The sequence below is a fragment of the Prorops nasuta genome, unplaced genomic scaffold (assembly GCF_024137725.1).
Source record: "Prorops nasuta isolate Cenicafe-Biocafe unplaced genomic scaffold, Cenicafe_Pnas_1.2 PNAS00015, whole genome shotgun sequence".
NCBI classification, from domain to species: domain Eukaryota; kingdom Metazoa; phylum Arthropoda; class Insecta; order Hymenoptera; family Bethylidae; genus Prorops; species Prorops nasuta.
The window spans coordinates 1,171,328-1,190,726 of record NW_027116812.1 but is presented as its reverse complement, the minus strand read 5'-3'; the positions used below and the strand labels follow the sequence as shown (position 1 = coordinate 1,190,726).

Genomic DNA, 19,399 nt, shown 5'->3' with positions numbered 1-19,399 from the left:
GGGGGAGGGAAAAAGAGAGAGAGAGTGGCACAGTTGAATCATAGTGGGTTGGCTGTTTGAGGGGGTGGACGATATATAGGGGTGGGGGAGGTTTTGTCGGGGTGACGCCGCGGGCCGCGCCGTCGCCCAGCATCCCTTGCCTCCCACCCCTCGGCAAGGCGCACCCTAGCACGAAGAGTATCTGCTAGTCATACGCTGGGCCGTTGCGAGCCCGCTGATGTTCCCGCTCCCGCACCTCCGACAGTTACGTTCCAGCGTTGATGAAAGCAGGCCAACTGCCTCCTCCTGCTGCTACTGTTACTGTTGTTGTTGTTACTACCGTTGCTACTGACCCACTTTCCGAGTGCAACCAAAATCTCTCGCTTCGTTATTTTGACATGGAACGTCGAATCACGTTGGTTGCGCAAGAACCACTGGAAAATTCGCATCATTCTGGATTATACCTCGTGTGAACGTCCCAGTGATCAGATGGTTCTTCTTCTTCGTGGTCCTGTATTTTTCTCAGTGGTTACCACAACGACTTTTATTCCTATTTAGTGAAGGATAAACGTTCATGGTTCCTCGAGTTTCCCACTGCACTGGACATGAGAGTGTCCTTGGTACTCGAGGAGATGCCGCGGCGGTAGTGTTTATAGAGTGCTGGGATCCCAATTGTTGAAGAGAGGAGTCTAACGAACAACGAGTTCTTTTATCAGTGGGACGATATTGGTAGTTAGTATTTTAATAGTGCACTAGTGGTAGTATTGGTAACGTGACCGTCGTACGAGTCGATTATAGTGCTGCTCTATGTCACGACCTATGATTGACATCCCTGCGGTAAACACCCTGAAGAGACACCCTGAAGAACTCTCCAGTCTGTCAGCTGCCACGGCCTGCCAGTTGCAGCATTTCACGCAAACAATCGCCGCACTCTCCTCCGTCCCGTAAAAGCCGTAATAACTAGGCAAGAGGCAGGGTCAAAAATACCGAAGAATGAGAATTCCGGTTGCAGCATTTATATCTTTCTTCTAAGTGTTCCAAGGCAGCCAACTGGAAATCCTCGTAGGATGGATACATTTCTGATCCTGGGAATATGCCTCCTGTGCTATGAGATGTGTGATCTGATCAGACGTTACACTAGCCCGACTGCCGAAGCTCACCATTCGATACCATCACAGTCCTCCTCCTCACCAACACCACCACAAACCGTCTATTCTATTTCGCAGAAGCTGCAGAATCCCCAAGCCTGTTGTCCCGAATAGACATGAGTTCTGTCCTCAAGGATTCCCTGCAGACGTTTCACACCGAGGGATCTTACTTGAATAATAAATCGATAAAAATGATGCGACATAAAAAGTCCGTAACCCGCTTACTCAACTTGGCTTCTTCAGGATTGTCCGAAAGGGATAGCGATCGGGATTCGCAGTGATAGCGCGGATGATGTTGACCATCCGAGTCCTTGGAATGCTTGCGTGGAATCGAGCAGCTGCGATGTGCTGCTGGCCGTAAATTTTAAGTTGTGCGGTATAAAATGTTTGGGAAGAAACGGGAAGAGTCGGGAAGATAGCAACGCGTTGGCTTTTCCCACGACGTTCTAGTTATCGCCCGGCAAAAAGTTTGCGCGAGGATTGTTTTGAGACTGAGTCAGTGGCCGAGTAAGCTCGAGGAGATCGATTGGGAGAGCAGTGGAGCTTTGTCGGTAAGGCGGCAATAGTTAAACGCGCTGCGCGCTTGATGAACTCTTCGAGCGTGTGTTCGTCTCGATGCAAAGTTCATTGACTCGGATCATGCAAATGCGAACCACGATCTGTCGTATGTAAACAGCAGCAGCATCCTACCAAGCATATATTGCCTCTGCGTTAGTTAAGGCTACCATGGTGTTTTATGGTAAACACGCACGACTACCAACAAAGGATTATTCCACTGCAACGAGTGACGAGTGACGAATGGTACTTTTGGACACAAAGCAACTTTCCCCATCATCTTGACGCGGAACACCATAGGATCTCCGTTGATCGAAAGTTTTCTCGACGATGTGCGAACGCGAAACCTTTGATAATTAAAATATTTACTTTATCGAATTTTCAAGGCCTCTGTAAATCTCGCGTGTGTACCAGAGACAACGAAAACCGATCAGCTGCTGGTGTTAGTCTGTGATGAAAATTGATGCTGAGAATTGGAATAGAACATCTCATTAAGCAGTGTACATATCGAGTCATCAATGAAATGGTCGATCCTGATGTAAACTCGGAAAAGTTGGGATATTCATTTTCATTCATTTAGGATTCTGTACTAGGGGGTATCGGAGCAGTCGTTAAGACGTGTATTATAGTTTAAGGGAACTCATAAGGTGTTTTATCAGTGTTACTTTTATAATATATACATATACATATATAGAGAAAGAGGGACGAGTTGAGACTAATGGAAATAAAATAGAAGAAAATCAGAGCGAATTGTATCGAGTGAAGTGAGCGAGCGTGTAAATGCTTGGGGAGGGAAGGAAAGCGTAGAAAAATTTGGTTTCTTCGTGAATAAATTGGAGAGGATCATAGTCGGAGTGGATCGGAGGGAGGAATCGAAAAATCGGTCGAATCCGTTGCATTTGGAAGAGGAGTTTAGAGGTAGTAGAGGTGTGGAGGAGGTAGGAAGGGCAAGTGGGGTTTATTGTCGGCTCCTGGTGTGAGTTTGTTTTTTTGGTAACGGACAGGGCGGATGCCCAAAGAGCATCAAGCATTTCGGAGGATGGACTCGCTGGAGCGTTTAATGAGCACCGGCCCGCATCACCCAGCTCTCACCGCAACCTCCCGTTCGCAAAACGCCTTCGTGCAGGCCAATCTCTGTTCAGTTATCGGCAGGAAGGGTCGTCATCTCACAGGAACTTTCTGCTTAACCGGAGACACCATGGAGGGGATCATACAGTGCTTGGTCTTCCTCAAAGCTTTCTCGGTAAGATCTGCCTTCTTACGTTCCGGATTTAATGGAGACTCTGCTGCACTCTCGCATTTTCCATTGGAAAATGCTCTTCCAGTTCGATACCGATTAAAACTTGGATGCCTATATGACAATCCAGACATTTCACGTATTCACTCGTTCGATTATGAATTAGCCGTGCGGGCGGCGCGGCGGAGCCACCAGCAATGGTCCATCCTTCAGGGAACTAATTTAATTAAGCTAATGACGAAAGTTTCTGCCGAAGAAAAACCCTGCGACTGCGACTGCGACTGCTACTGCGACTGCGACTGAATTAGAATCAACCATTCATTGATTGGTATTCCCATGACGATGCGAGCAGAACTTTAGTCGATTTTAACGCGAAATGAATCCCGTGCGGAGATAAGCAGCGAGCCTCTTACAATCGAGATCTTCTTTTGGAATAACGAAGAGCCGGCGTCCCTTTGTCGAAGACGGAGTAATTGGAGGGTAGAGGGGGTGCAGTGCTCAGTAATCGGAGGGATTCGAAAGGAAGCTAAATCGTCCTCGTCGTCATCGTCGCCGATAATGAGAATTTGGTGTCGAGTGCAAGATTTATTCTCGAGGGCCATTGCACTCTCGCAACCTTCCAACACGACTTTTAACGTTCGGTGTGCTAGAACCTTCCAACTAGCCTCCACCAGCAGTGATACGACATTTTCCCCTTGTCTTGTACCAAAATTCCGTTACATATCATATATGTAGATTGATTTTAATAAGCGATTTCTTACTTTTATAAATGATTTGTTAGATTGAATTTCGGCTACTGCGAAGAATAATGGACACTTTTCAATTGTATGGGTTCGTTTTCATGATACGTGTATATATAGGGTGAGTCACTTTAATCTTTATCAGGCAACTGTTTAGGAAATTATCGAACAAAGGTATGACTAAATGCTTCGAACAGAAGTGATTCGATTTCAAGGGGGGTGTTAAATGGGTTGACCTTGAAATTTCATTTGAAGGTCGTAGGGAGATCGCGTTCAACGTTTTTCAAATTTAATATCACTTATTTTTTACTGCATTTGATTGTGACTTATTTTAGGAGCTTTCCAAATCACTACATAAATCTAACGCTTCCCCTATTCGTTTACTAAATATTGCATAGTAGGCTCGACTGATCCATCTAAGCCTAATAAATTTCATTTTATTCGCACATATACCTCATCCAAAACCCCACACCTCTGTAATACAATTTGAAATTTAAATAATTCGTAGACGCCTGACTTAAACGATAAATCCAGGTCCCATTTTGGGAAGCTGTTGAGATGGTCCAAAAGAGAATATATCCAATAAAAAAAAGTCGGTTCTCCATATGAAAAACTTAAGGTCACCTTCAAATGAAATTTCCAGATCAAATAAATTATATCACCATGTACATACCTCTTGGAACCAAGCTGGTTTCTTCTAAAATATTTTGTCATATATTTCAAAGTTTTCGAGATAATTGCACGTTAAGGTTGGAATGACTCAAGCTGCATATGTGCGATAATGAAAATGGAGTTCCTTGGATCTTTTAAAGATGAGGTCATGTTTCTTCTCACGAGCCTCAAAGCGGCATTCAGTCTAGCATTGAGAAAAAATTCAATGCGAACTTTCAGCACCTATGTAACATTATCTCTATCTCCGACGTACATCGAGTTAATAGCCGCTTTTGGTATCTGTGCTGATGGCCGCGGGCGGAGGAAGGGACAAAAATAAACCTTTCGTTCATCCTCTCATCTGCACTTTCCCCCCAAAACGGTCGGCATCTCGGAAAGATTCCAGCTAGCAATCGATATTACACTCGGCAAATTGGGGCAATCGAATGATATACATATGCACTTTTGAAGCTGTGCATACCAAATTCTAGACTCTTGAGAACAGGCACGTCCTCGATATATACATGCATACACTATACTACCTGTGCTGTCAAAATGCTCCGAGTAACTCCAGATATAAGAAATCTTTTTGGCAAAAGTGAAAGATCCGACGCTTGTGCTTACGTGTGCACGCGACTGTAAGAGTGGGAGGGGGTGAGTTTCTTATTTCCGGGCACTATTCGCACGTTGACAGTCTTAAGAGGGTCCACGTAATATCTCCAAAGTTTCTTCCAACCCGTCTATCATAGTTAAGCGTGTTGACTCCAATTAAAGCTATTAATGAAACTGTTAGTTATAGGCCATTATAAAAATTTCACTAAGATTAAGAATCAATGTAATTATATATTATACATGTTGACGATTTAATAATCCATGTATACCTGTGCTTTTATTCATCGAACGATACATGTAAGCATACCCTTTTTGTTCGATAACTATTCACGAGACCACCGAGCATTTGTTTCATCAAATCAAACGAACTGTACATATTATCGATCAATTAAATGAAATATACGAATTATATTTAGTGTTGTTGTTTTTATTACCTGGAGAACTGATTCTCTCTCTTTGCATTTAGACAATATAATTTAGCAACTTTCAATGTTACTTTTAAATTTATTAGCATCCGGATGTTTGGCATGTAGAGTAGAATCTTCCCAGGATGCTGGCACGTCCTTCGGGAAAAAGTTATCACTACGCGCCAAGGTTTGCAGCGGTAAACATTCCTATCCCTTTTTCTCGGCAGGCGGGGGTGAAAAGGCCCTTGTGTACCGTCAAGCATTCCTCCCACTCTCATGTGAATTCCTTCGTAAATTTTACCCTTCCCTCTTGGGCCTGGCTGCTGAAAAATTTACAGCTTAGATTAACGCAGCTCTTCCCTTACCGTATTTCCGTCGCGAGCTTGTGTGTCCTCATTGTTAATCGAAAACTCGACTCTTCTTCTTCTTCTTCTTCTTGAATATAAAAGAAAAGAAAAATGGGGAAAACAAGGCAAAGGACAAATTTTCCTGCAGAGGTCGAAATTCACTCCTGCTGTGCAATAAAATCATTCTTGACGAGGGAGCATCTTTCTCGCAATTCCCTAAGACTCGAATGCAGTTGTTATTTCTTGATCCGTTTATTCGTCCTTGGACGACTGAGATATTATTGTCATAGGAGCATTTGCAAAGGGCTTCTAGAGACGCTGGAGGTTAACACTGTCCTATCTGTTTTCACGTCTCAACATGGCCAGGCCATCTGTTTGGCAACAATTATTCAACCTATACTAGTAAATTTGCTTTACCCTAGATACGAGAACGGGCGTTGTTTAAGTTTCGCACATTGCCAATCAGAGCCGATGCGATACCAGAAGCTACCGGAGCCTCCAGTTTCTCCGTCTTTGTTTGCCCTGCCAATGCATCGGGTCATACACACATGCTCACTATCCCCACACGAACAAGATAAAAGCACACATATATATAGTCCTCCTGTGGAAATTTTAACCATTGTCGTATTTTTCTTACAAACAAAATATTGATAGAATTTACTTATAGCTAACACGAAAAATAATAAGCAATTCTTTCCAATTAATAATTATAATTTTCAATAGCGGTTTTGCAATTATATTTAACAGTATTTTCTTGCCTTTCGTTCACATTTTCTTTTTCAGCAGACTCGTGAAATTACATTTGGGAAAATTGGTTGATGATTAATACAGCATTACTGTGGTTACATGGCAGTGATCGTATGCAAGAGCACGAATGAGTCATCAGGATAAACATATACGTATAATTAAAATCAATCAGATTCGACTGAAAATATAATACAGGAACCAATTAGTTAATGGATCATGGCCTTTATACCTGCACTTAATTCGCTTGCTGTATTGAAAAAAATATTCAGCAGCTCTATACTAATTGGAAAAGTTTGCACCAGAGAAATTACAATTTTTAATCTTTTCACATCGCAGGAAACTCTGATTATTGCGAATATATATATATATATATAACTCAGAATCCTCTTTTAAATGAAATTTTCTAATTAGTCAACGGCATTAAAATCAAAATTGCGTCATAGCTCTAACGAGTTTGTTAGGGAACACTTTTCGATGCTGATGTAATTAAATAAAAAATTATTCGACGAATCACCGTTTCTGAACGAATAGACAAACGGAACTTTCCCAAGTGGCGCGGATTCGCATTTCAATCGAGCTGCAGTTTGTTTATCCTGAAGTACACAGAGACTAAGCTATATAGACTGCATTTTTATAATCGTCTTGGAGAGATTGTTCATAATTAATTAAATTCTCCCAAACAATTATAGTTTATAAAAGTTGCAAATTTTCTATGCTCGACTTCGAACGTCTCAACCAATTTTGAAAAAGATGCAGCCTCAAACTTCAAGATCAGGAAAAAAAAAGAAAAGGCAGAATATCAAAATTTAAAGCTGTACATAGACTCTCCAGAAGCTGTATATGACACCATCAATGAAGTACGCGTGTTAGTCTTGCAAACAGTTTTTCGGGAGAGGTAGGTAAAGCCGTGTTATTCGGTTTTCGATCCTCTGGTCACACAAGGAACACGGGTGTATTGGAAAACTCGAGCAAACAGCGGAAGCTGAAATTTGAAGCATCATTGACACTGGGGAGAGGCTCGTGGCGTTGTTTTTATTGGGTAAATGCCGAAGGGTGGTTCTAGTTCCATTTGGCAAGCGTGCAAATAGCCATCCGTTACAAATGTTGCGAGCTGCTCTCAATCAGTATACGTGCATTAAGTATTGAAATTTCAGCATCTTTCCATCCGGCTATCCGAGGGATATCCTGCGAATAACCTTATTTTGAAAAGTAGAACCTTATCGTGTCTTCTTTCTGAACCCCCATTAAATATTCATTTTATTTAACCGAAATTCTCGGTGGAAAGTCCACTCGGATACTGATGGAATTAACGTCTGGAATTGCTAAAAATAGAATATAATGATAGATGAATCTGATGCACGTGGTGTTCGCATTTTTCTTTAATTTCTACAAATGATTGAAAGCTTCAGCCTGGATGTGGACCATCGAACTATACATCCTCGGAGCTTAATGCGAAAGCATTCAACGGATGTCGCGGCGTGGATGAAAAGTGGCGGACACACGCGTAGCCATTTAAACGGATTTAAATGGGAAGCCCCTGTTAATCTTTCAGGACAAGAAAGGTCGAGCGGAGCAAGAAATTTCCAACGAGATAAATCCCACTTTACAAATAGCAGCAAGTTTATTAGCTCGTAGCTCAGCCAGATTGTTTGCGAATTACGCCTTTAACAAGCATTTTCATTTCCCAGACCCCTGTAAATTAAATTTTTAAAATACCCCAGCAGAGTCTCGAGATTAATTTTTTCTGCCGAAGCTTATTATTGGCCCCGGGAGATGATGAGGACAAGCATCGCATTGAGTTGCATTGGCCGATTTAAAAAATCCTTCATCACGGGCTTCGATTACCGAAGGATTCGGGTCATCGCCTAAGGGACAAAGGAATTCCATTATTGATGCTGTTACCATTGTTGCAATCTTGATAATGTTTGCATGCACTTTCAACAAGCATATAACGAGAATCTCCATACATATTTCAGTTTGATTCTGAGTGACGTGCATTGTTACTTCTCTGTGCCTATTATAAATCCTCATTGATTCCAGCTCTAGTAGGAAGAGGAGGCCTGGCAAATGACTCGTATGTATACATACCACCGATCCAACGGAATATAATTTCAACGTGTAGTGATATTTTGTTTCAATCGCTTTACAAGAAACGTGTATCGATATTGAAATTGTTAGTCGTTCGATGGATCATTTAATCTCCTCTTGAGTTCGTCAAGTGAGAGGTCACATAGTGTAGGTAGGCACTGATAACCTACTCAATCAACAATTCGTTTTATTTAATATTTATTAACAGAGTGCTATAAAGTACAACACACATCTATTAAAAACGAGAATTGTTTCTAAAAAATGAACAAAATTTTCCAGTTACGAATGATCAGCAAAAAATTGCAAATTATTATTGTATACTGAAAAGTGCCTGGATCCTTCTGATCCCCTCTCCCTTAATCAACATTAGTCAGTTATATATAGAGAGGCACGTGCTTGAAATGTTAAGATAAAGTGTGGATTGTACTACAATTAAACTCGTTAAAATTGGTAGTTATAGGTACTGGAATGTTCATCGGAAATGTGTTTGAACAGATCCCTTTTACCACTAGAGCGGATTAATGGGGCATCCACTATAATGGACTATACTATATTGATGAAGACGTTGATGAAGCTGAGCAAGCAATTCTACACAGATGTCATATTGGATAATAATTTAACATTTACATCACGATCAAACGATCCCAGGAGTACTATTAATCTAATATCGAGATTTGCACAGTAAATTGTTTTATGACAAAATGTCATTTATCATTGGCCTTAAACATATGGTTTGTTTTACTTGGATCTAACTAAGAATCGAATCAATTTGAATAAATAAGCTAAAGGCTATATGAAGAATCTAACGAAGCTCCATAGTAATTTCAGATAATTCCAAAAGCATACTTTATTCGTTCGCTTAATTTAAAGCTGTATACATTATTCTTATTTACCATAGAAACTCTTTAAATTTAACACAGAACGAAATAACCTCCAGAGAGAATGTTGATGAAATCCCCGTTTCAGCTTAGAAATAATACATTGATAATATCCTCAGGCTTCTCAAGGATAATCTTTTGGTCCTATTAGAAAGCTTTTTTATTATACGAGAAAAAGTGCCAATTCTTCGTTATAATCTGAAATAAATCCACATACGTGCTACGATGGAAAAATCAAGGTTAAATTTAGCATAGAACGTTAAGGTGTGGTATATTTGCAATGATGATAGAAGAAATAAGACAAGAACCTTAATGATAATAGTATTGTCATCGACACCCCCCTCGTTGTCCCTTTTTGCAGTGCCTTACCACCAGTCCAATGAACTCTCCACTGAATCTCCTCGATTATTTCCCTCCAAACCAAAAGATTTCACTGCCTCTTACAATTTCGTAAAAAATTCATTGCTCGTCTCCTGAAGCTGATCGTGCGTGTACGTGTACGAGATTTCCTGGAGGTACTTATTCATCCAACTTGTGAAATAAATTTATCGAAATGGGAAGGGCAGTGCGGGGTTTAAATTGATTGGAAGAGATGGAAATTGGGACATGACACTTGATGGATGTCGAAAGATGGTTGGCAGTAAATTGAAGATGGCGGTGGGGGTGGGTGTAGTGGTAAGAGAATTCGAATCAATTGTTAGGTCGAATGGCAAATGAGTTAAGCCAGTCGGACGAGCGATTCACGCAACTACAGTGCGTCGCGTCGCAGTCGTTTAGGAATTCCTTCGTAAGGACCGCTTAATTGCTTGCCCATAGTCTTCAGCGTAATTGGAACCGAACGTGCAGCACACAGCTACCCCAATTCGCATTCTACCCCATCGACAGAGCTCAACTTCCGCTCTGATTACAACCGTACCTACCTGTTTTCGCACCTCCGTGCCGTTTATCCCGCTTATTGACACTTCCGGCTCCAGTTTCTCATCCGCTCGCACACGTGCAAATCTCTGCCAATACCTGTAAAAGTGGTTGCATGATTTTCCTAAAACTTCTTACTAATGTGTACCCCATTTAATGGAGTTTCGATAAAATATTGATTAGGATCTCTCTCTCTCTCTCTCTCTCTCTCTCTCTCTTTCTCTACAAAAAATTTAGGTTTAATTCTTAAAATACAAATTCTCCCTTAATAATAATGATCATAAAGATAAGTAGACTTCGATTTAAGCTTCATTCCTCTTCAATTCGACAGGTTGTTTCCATGTGATTAACCCTAAAGATCTAAAATAATTGTCACTAATTAAATATTCGCCTGTAATTAAGTAAATTTTAAAAGCATTAATTAAGTATTACACGGAAGTTTTGGATAATTAATTAAACATCCTGCAGTGGAACTGAAAGTATTTTGTGAAATTCTGATTAGCTATTCGGTTTATTCAATAGGGAATCCATTATATTTACGCAGCCGAATAAATACCTACCATTTCTATACATATAACACATTCCATTTGAATAGAATGGAGTTTAAAACTTATATTAAATATATTATTGCAATTGAAAATGTAACAGTTCTTTGTTCATCGGGATTAGCCTTGGAGAGATGGACAAGTTGCAAGTAGCTTACAAAAGCCGATCTACATTAATAGCCCGATGTAAATAGTCATTCAACTTCACGTTTCAATGCAGAACAATAGGAATAATTCATCCATCAGGAATCTCCAAGTTTGCCAAACATTGAACATAAAAACTTTTCCTATGCAGAAAAGGAATTCAAGTATAAGCAATTAAACTGATTTAATAACTCTCCTGAAAAATATTAAAGCTATCGAAATAGCCAATCAATTTACTCGTGATGCACTCATCATTCTTTTTAAAGCAAACGATTGGGCACTTTTTTGTAGCATTTGAAAGTTGCAACGAGGCAAAGAATTTTATATATATATATATAATTTTACGTTGCATACAGTATCAACAAAGGCCAGTCGAATTTCTAATTACATACAAAAGGGTTATCGCAGAGTGATTAGATAGCCTCTTGGGCTAGACAGAAGGATTTTGTAGTAATTCCATTGACTTTCCCTGCAATGTACGAGAATATAGTAAATCGAATTGTGGGATTTGCCTGAAATTCAGTCCTGGTATTTTCGCTTTACCGGGCGCAAGGGCCTGTAGCGAAACCAAATTGGATTGGTCAAAGAAAAGTTACATCGGAAATGTATTATTGAACGTTTTGAATTTAAGCAAGCTAAAAAAACAAGAAAGCATTCGTTACAGTGTAACACATATATCTGATTATTTTTCACATTTCTTGTCATTTTTGAGATGTGCGTTATTTCTTCTTTTATAACAATAACGATTTGTCTATTTGATTCTAACAGTTTGATAGCTTAATCGAAGAACCTATAATATTGTATATGATTCATTCATTACATACAATACACAATGAAGAAAACATCTTTTGTCAGAATTCCCGTGTTACGGATGATCCGAGCTTCGCGACTTCCTTTATAATCATAGCGTGGATAGATAAATTAGAAGCGAGACGAGCCTCGTCAGGAATCAATTGTCAGACGCAATTCCCCGTCCGAGGACTCTAGCCGAGCGATGATTAGAATCTGGAGGGACCGGCCAGGATGATGCGTCGTGCTTATCAGCAGGTTCCTGCACCGATATCGATTCGATGCTTAATTGCTCGCTCCTCCGAGTCGAGTCTTCCATGCAATTGAGTTCGAATCCTCCTCGATATCTCTTGTCATTGCGTGCACCATGTACGACTTGCCACACGACACAATAAGTTGCTTTTGATTCGCTCGAAAACTCATTCAATAAAGCAGATTCGATTTTCGGCAAAATCCCCTAGGCTCATCTTCCAATCTTCGATTTCGAGCTATTACTCGTTCTCGAGTTGGATGTTTAGGCTGCGGTAAACCGCGAAGGGGTAACGATAAATGAACGTGCAATTGAAAGTAATCAACTCTAAAATCAATTGTTCTCCGATTATAGAGTTGGAAAAATCGAGTGGTAAGAAACTTGATGGATGAGCCCATCAATTACCGACTCACCTTGCAAGATCAGAACTGCCTGTCCGGTGAGCGTCGAGCTTTCGAAACGAAACCTCCCAAAAAGCTTCGTGGCTCATTCGAGGCTGTCTGAGAAACGATTTATAATCAAACCGATCGATTTCGCTGTGAAAAACTGACGTTCCTCGATAAGCTGACCTGATTCATTGGCAAATCTCTGGTAAGATCAATCGAGTCTTGAAAAAAAGAGATGATGCCTGTATAATATTTTTCTGATGTATAATTATGTTTTATGATTGCTGATAATGAAGGCATTTAAATTTTTTTCGAGTGTCTATTATCATTCTCTGGTACGTGTACTATTCTGGAATTATATGTTCGATTGTTTCTAGGTGATCGATGCAGTAATATTCTTTAGCTAATAACTAGTTTTGTAGTATAAATTTGCGTACTAATCACTGTTCGTTTAGCGGAAAATTTATAAACAGATTAAAAACAAAAAGGGATTACAGTTGTTTTCTTACCAATTTAGCTAGCCTTAAAACTATATATCAATACAGCTATTTAAATTGTATGTTTTTCTGATTATTGAAAACTGTCTGACTACAAATTGACTTATATCCCTTAACAGTGCAACGAATAATATCTAAATATGTTTCTATACATATATTGTGAAAGATATATGTTTTTGAATCTATATCAAACATTAGATAAAAATATATATAAAAAACAGACTTTTATAAGAATCCATTTATTGTTTGTATATCGACACGTGTGCCATATTAGATACCCTGCTTCAAATGTCCAAGTTTTTACATTAAATTTGGCTTTAGTGCCCCTAAAAACATAAATTCGGATTTTTATTCCACTTATTTCTTAAATCTGACATGCGATGCACTGAATATCCTATTTTAAATTTCGAAATTTGAATGCTATGTTTGAATTCAGCGACGCTGAAAACCATAAAGCAGCAAATTGTAGTCAAATTGTAATATTTTATACACTATGCTTTTATGGCAAAACGCAATATGCGTCATACACATGCAGTAGTGGTAAGTTTGGTTTTGACGCAATATATGTCATGCATTGTTAAGGGGTTAAATACTAGGCAGGCTCGTAGAGAAGCTTCTAACTAGTTCTAAACGCGTATGTTTTCATAGCCTGTATATACATTATTGGCAGATTTTGCAAAGTTACACAACGGGCAAAACTGCCTGGAATCAATGTGTGCATACTCCTTGGAGATTTGAATCATTCAATCCTTTAGGAGAAAAAAGAAGTAATAGTTTCATTTGACGCGAAATAAATGATTAAAAGGGTAAAGCCTTCACTCGTTCGGTAAAAGTACTAACTAAAACTTTTTTAAAACTAAAACATAATTTTTTTAGTTTCAGTTTATAGATTTTCCGTTTTTTGCTGATACCTCTAGCTACTAGTGTAACTATATCTAAAAACAGATATCCCAGTTGTTGGTCCGAAAGTGCATTGCTCCTGTAGCGAGAAAATTTTGACTGGTATAAATTAACTTTATACAGATACGCCCAATTTTTTGTGGCTATAAATTGACGAGGACCTAGATAAACTTTCCATCAGGATTTTTTAAAAGAGAAAAATAACTTATTGACGTGCACTGAATAATAATAAGTATTATATTAGAACAGATCAATTGAATATTTTATTTCAAATCGATAATAATGATAATGATAACTCTCCTGCTGCAATTAGTAAAGCCGAGCTTTTTTATCGATATTACGCTATACAGAAAAATCTACCATTCTTGGATGATTTTGAGGGTGAAATAATCTCTGGCACGTGGCACGTACTGGACAGTGATGGCATTCGGCACTTTGCATGCATTCTAGTGGCAAGCGAGTGTTTGAATATTCCGCAAGGGTGGCCGGTAACATGTGAAATTATTGCAGGCCGTGTAACAGCGAGAATTTCGCATCTTGCACATCAAGTACAGCTTGCATTTAGCTGAAAGCTCTGACGAGAACTAACGATTTCTGTTTCTCTGTTAGGATGGATCTGGACTGCTAACAAAACAGCCCAACGTAACTTCATCGCTTTTCAAGTCTGGACAGCATTCCATAGGCACTCGGTAAAATTATGATAATGAAAAGCTTGATATGAAATGAAGTGCAATACAGTTACGTTATGCTGATTTGTTACATTTCTAGATTTACCCTTGCAGGTAAGCATATGCGCTTTAGAGGATCCATTATATCAGCATTGCACAGTGAAAACGCCTTTTAACTAAATGGAGTTGTTGAAAGATGAATTTTAACTTTTATTGATAGCTCTTTCGTGACGTTGACAGAATCTTCGTTAAGTAAATATAGTCAAATTTAGGAAGAATAAATATTATTTAAATTATATTACTCCTATTCTATAAAAATTATTGATAAATCGACCAATTGCATTATTTTACTCAGAAAAAAAGATAACTTTAATGAAACAAACAGTTTAAAGATAATAAAATATAACGTGAGATAAAGAAACGCTGTCCGAATTTGAAATGTTAAAAAAATCAGTCAAAAGCAGATGTTGGATCAATAAAGTGGAGAACAAAGGTTACTATAAGAAACTGGAATCTTGTTCACGTTTTAGTTCAGTCCAGCATCGAGATTATACAGGGTCCTCCGGATAAAGTAGATCAGGGCAAAAAGTATCTAAAATTGTGATGGCGAACAATAGGCTCAAGATTGGTTGCTGTTAGACATAAAAATAAACGTGTAATTATTTACACAGCACTTAATACACAAACATCTCTACATTGTTGATGACACTGTTTAAACACAATTATAATAATCAAACTTTCTTTTACAAAAATCAAGTCGTTAATTTTTTATTTCTTTTCAAGAAAACTTCGTCCTTCGGATATTTCAAAGATTTTTTGGATTATCTCATTTCGATACAAACGCCTCAATTTCTCCACAAAATGTCTAACCAATACATGTATATACCAAAGAATATTTTCTCTCTGCGCAAGTTTGTCGATAAAATTGTTACAGAAAATTCTACATTAATCTCGAAGGGAAAACTAGATTTGAATCATGTGAAATCTGTTGAAACGAGCTGCGCGGCTTGGTCGCGTCGGGTGAAGAATTTATTTGAAGCTGCGGCTTTGGGAGAGATTTGAACTGCTGGATAAATAGGGGTTGGGAGTTGAGAAAAGCAGTGATGTCATCGAATTGATGGTAGAGAAGGTGGCTAAAGGGACTGTAGGACTTGATGATCCGAAATGGATCAGCATTACTCTGCGGACGATTTTCTTCCTCCGCGAGAAAATCCAGAAGAAGCATGCCTATTATCGATCCTTCAGCATCCTCAAAGGGGATGATCGTACCCTTTTATCTTCCCCTTTTGGCATAATTGCGAGCCTAGCAGCGGACGGACGATTTCATCTCCCCGTCGTCGCGTCGTCGCCTCACGCGAGAAATCGGCGACAATCTTCGTTTTACATCACGTCTGCAGATAAAGATCCTTATTTCTGAGTGCCATTTCTCTTCTCTTTTTCTCTCTTTCTTGTATTTACCTACCGTTCAAATTTCTCTCTCTCTCTCTCTTTTAAACACAGCGTTAAAGCAATTTCGCAGTCCTAAACTGTCAGAACTATTTTCGCTCTTAGTATACAGCTACCATAATAATATCCAGTAGAATCCAAACTTTTGACGAAATTTACTTCGCGAGGAATGATTTGTTAAGTGTTTCAAATATAAATATAGTATATCTATATATATATACTTGTGCATAGTTGGGCTGTACCATATGAATGGAAAAATTGCGAGGAAAATATAATATAACGTAATAAGAGGATTGATCCAATGAATGTGGATAGATTTTCTTGCTAAATATCAAAAAACGAAATTGTACACCAACAATTTTGCAACAACATCTTGTGGCGATTGGGAAAACTCGTAAGCGGAATATTTCACATTGAAACACGTCTATACTGTGTACACCTTTCACCCTCTGAAATAGTGATAATCCGCGAAGAGAGGGAGAGAGACAACTCGAAGCATTTATATGCGACGAGTGTGTTTGCTCTGCCCCCGTGAATATCTTTCCTATTGCGCATTATCCTCGTGCGGAAATATATGAACGATGAGAAATGTCCGACAAAATAGGACGAATAGCAAAAACGAGCCTTACGTATCGTATAGCATTCTTACCGGAGCAAAGAAAATCGACGATTGACCCTTTCGTATATTTCTGGCCATAAAAATTGATTGCAATTTACCTATACATATATATATACCATAACGCTTACGGTAACCAAAAATAATTTTTAATCAAATATTGTAGCTGTGTAAGTAAAGTTGATTTTGAGGGAGAAATGAGTCAGCAGAATTTGAAAATTTTTTGTCAAATAATTTCATCGCGTTGCTTAAAGTAATAGCAGATTCATCGGGATAAAACAAACTTGGATGAAATTTCACGAAGATTATATATATATATATATATATATATATAATAGTGTGATGGATATTGTACATATAGTTTGCAAATTTACACCGTTTCGGTCGGCCTGGAAATCAGGGAGGATTTCGATTTGCGATTTTCCGAATGGCAGGAAATTCAAATGGGCTGGCCGGGCCAAGACGCTGCCATGCGGAGACGAGTTCTAAAGATAAATCAGACGAAAGGATCTTCCTGTAAAGTGGATATTTCTCTGATCAGAATTTGTATCGAGACATTTTCTAGGGGAATATTTCCCGAAGAAATGGAGCGTCACGCGGCGTATCTCCTTGCTTGTCGATGTATAGTTATATCTGCATATTCAATTGTGTGGTAGGATGCGGAAGAGCGCGAATGAAAAATCTTGCCCTTAAATTTCGGGTAATTCGATAACTGTGTGCACTCGCGGAAATTTTCTTCCATTTTTTTGCCGTTCCTCGTGGTAAGTTCTGACGGACTGAGATAAGCAGAGTGTATTTCGGAATGGGAGAAGAAAGAGGTTTGACAAAAAAAAAAAAAAAAAATAGGTTTGAGAAGCATTTAGCCAGTGGCAATTTTTCAATGCGGATGAGGGACAAATATTTTTATTCTAAAATAATGGGTTAAACTTCGGCCGATGCGGGACAGCAGCAGCGTCAGCTTTCCGTTTTTGTCCATGACAGACCACTCAGCCGGATTACTTCGTCCTGCGGATAAAAAAATTTCGACGTTTCATAAGCGAGAGAGGCTACGACGATGGGTTAGAGTGGGAGGGAGAGGGGGAGGGGGAGGGGGAGGGTAGTAACGAAAGGGGAAAAAGCAGGAAGCTCGGTTGCTTAAAAAGTCAGCAGGCGCTCGGTAATGCACCGGCTGTACGGATAGATTTGTCACACTCCCGGAGAAATAGAAAAGCTTCGAGGATGACTAATAACTTGTTTCGAACGCAGTGGGAGATACTATGGGAGAAATGCTTCGCGCCAAACTACTCCAGCCATATCTCTAAAACGAAGATTAATGACGTTTCAAAAGTTAGTCGAAAGAAAATCATTGAGAAGTTGCGTTTAGTTTGCAATACCATTTAAAAGTTTTAACGGGAAATCCGGATTACACGTGTCAAACGGTTTCGCTTCAATTCGGTCTATTTTTTTCAGCGGCGAATACGAACGCTTTCAAATAGGAGTGAAATCGTTAAAAAAGAAAGAAAGAAACAAACAAACCGGAATGAAAACAAAACTAAATACGCAAGAATAATCTGTACCATCAAAGCAGTTTCTCGATTAAACTTAAATGTTATATCACAAATAACGAATCCGAGCGGTTTTTATCAATTCAGCTTGAAAGTTTTCAGCTTTTTATCTGCATTTCTTTAAAAAGTAGAAAATTTCTTCGATCGGACGCGATTTTAATGAATTATAATAAAAATTCTCAGGTTTTTTTTCATCTATAAAACAATTGGTTGAATAAATTCTTTGTAGGTTGTATGATTTGGAAGCATTTAGCCAAGAGATTAATTTTCAGTGATTGACAGATATGGTTTTTTGTAAAAAAAAATACTCGATACATTTTTTTTCATCTCGATTGAGCTTGCTGGTTGTTGATGCTTTTCAATTGTTAACAAGACCATTCTGCTCTGTTTCAAATTATCAAATGCAAGTTGCAGGATAGGTAGGTTTGTTACATCGATCAATGCGACACTAATGAATTCGTCAAACGTGACTCTAAGGAGTTTCGTTAATTTGGTTGTAGAGAGTAAATTATATTTTTTTATCAAACTAGTTTATCCAAGGTTTTCAAAAGTCCTCACCTCATTATTTCAGGTAATAAGAATTTTTCAAATAACTAAAAAGGCATTCCCTTTCTTATTTCCCCCAGTTTTATTGTCGTGGTATTCACTTGGTCTTGATAGGTCGTGCAAAGGTCACATGAAGGTCTACCGATATGTTTGATATCAATTCATTATTTTTATTGAGAATTCTTCTGGCTTTGTCTCAAGAACTTTCCAAAACTTTGTAGATTTATCATTTTATGCAGTCACTCGCTAGATATTTCGATTTGAAATTGCATATAGGTATGAGTGTAGCTTAAGTTGTGAACGAGACTGCTACACGTACACATAAGTAGTATAGCTCAACTGTTTAAAATTTCATCGTCGAAATATCTAGCCAATGACTGAACGAAGTGATAAATTCATATAGTATTTTGGAAAGCTCGGTATAACGTAAATGAATATGCAGTAAAAATAAAGGGTTTTATTATAAAAAATGAGTTTGACTCTTATATGACCTCCGCGCCACCTCTCAAAGTCAAAAAAATTGCACCATAATAAATTTAGAGGAAGGTAACAGAAAACAAAAGGTTTTCTATTTTGTTGAAAAGTTTATAATTTCCTGAATATAGGGTGGGGGTAGCGTATAACCTGTGTATAAGAATTTTGTTAGTTCCTTTCGCGCAACATGGAATATTGACCTCCGAAGTTCTTTCATTTTTAAAATTTCCTTTATCCTCTACCTTATAAGATTATTCTCATACATCTTATAAACCATTCCTTTCCGTCTA

The 19,399-nt window shown here is 38.6% G+C and overlaps 1 protein-coding gene across 11 annotated transcripts in view; it reads left to right on the top strand.

Annotated features, from left to right (window-relative positions):
• The first annotated feature begins 219 nt into the window (after positions 1-219).
• The window catches only part of rg (rugose), a 149,312-nt gene continuing 130,132 nt past the window's right edge, over positions 220-19,399 (top strand). For all 11 annotated transcript variants that reach the window (XM_066736540.1, XM_066736537.1, XM_066736536.1 and 8 more), the window contains exon 1: positions 220-2,925. In XM_066736540.1, coding sequence (XP_066592637.1) covers positions 2,692-2,925 — 234 coding nt within the window. In that variant the 5' untranslated portion in view covers positions 220-2,691. The remainder of the gene's footprint in view (positions 2,926-19,399) is intronic.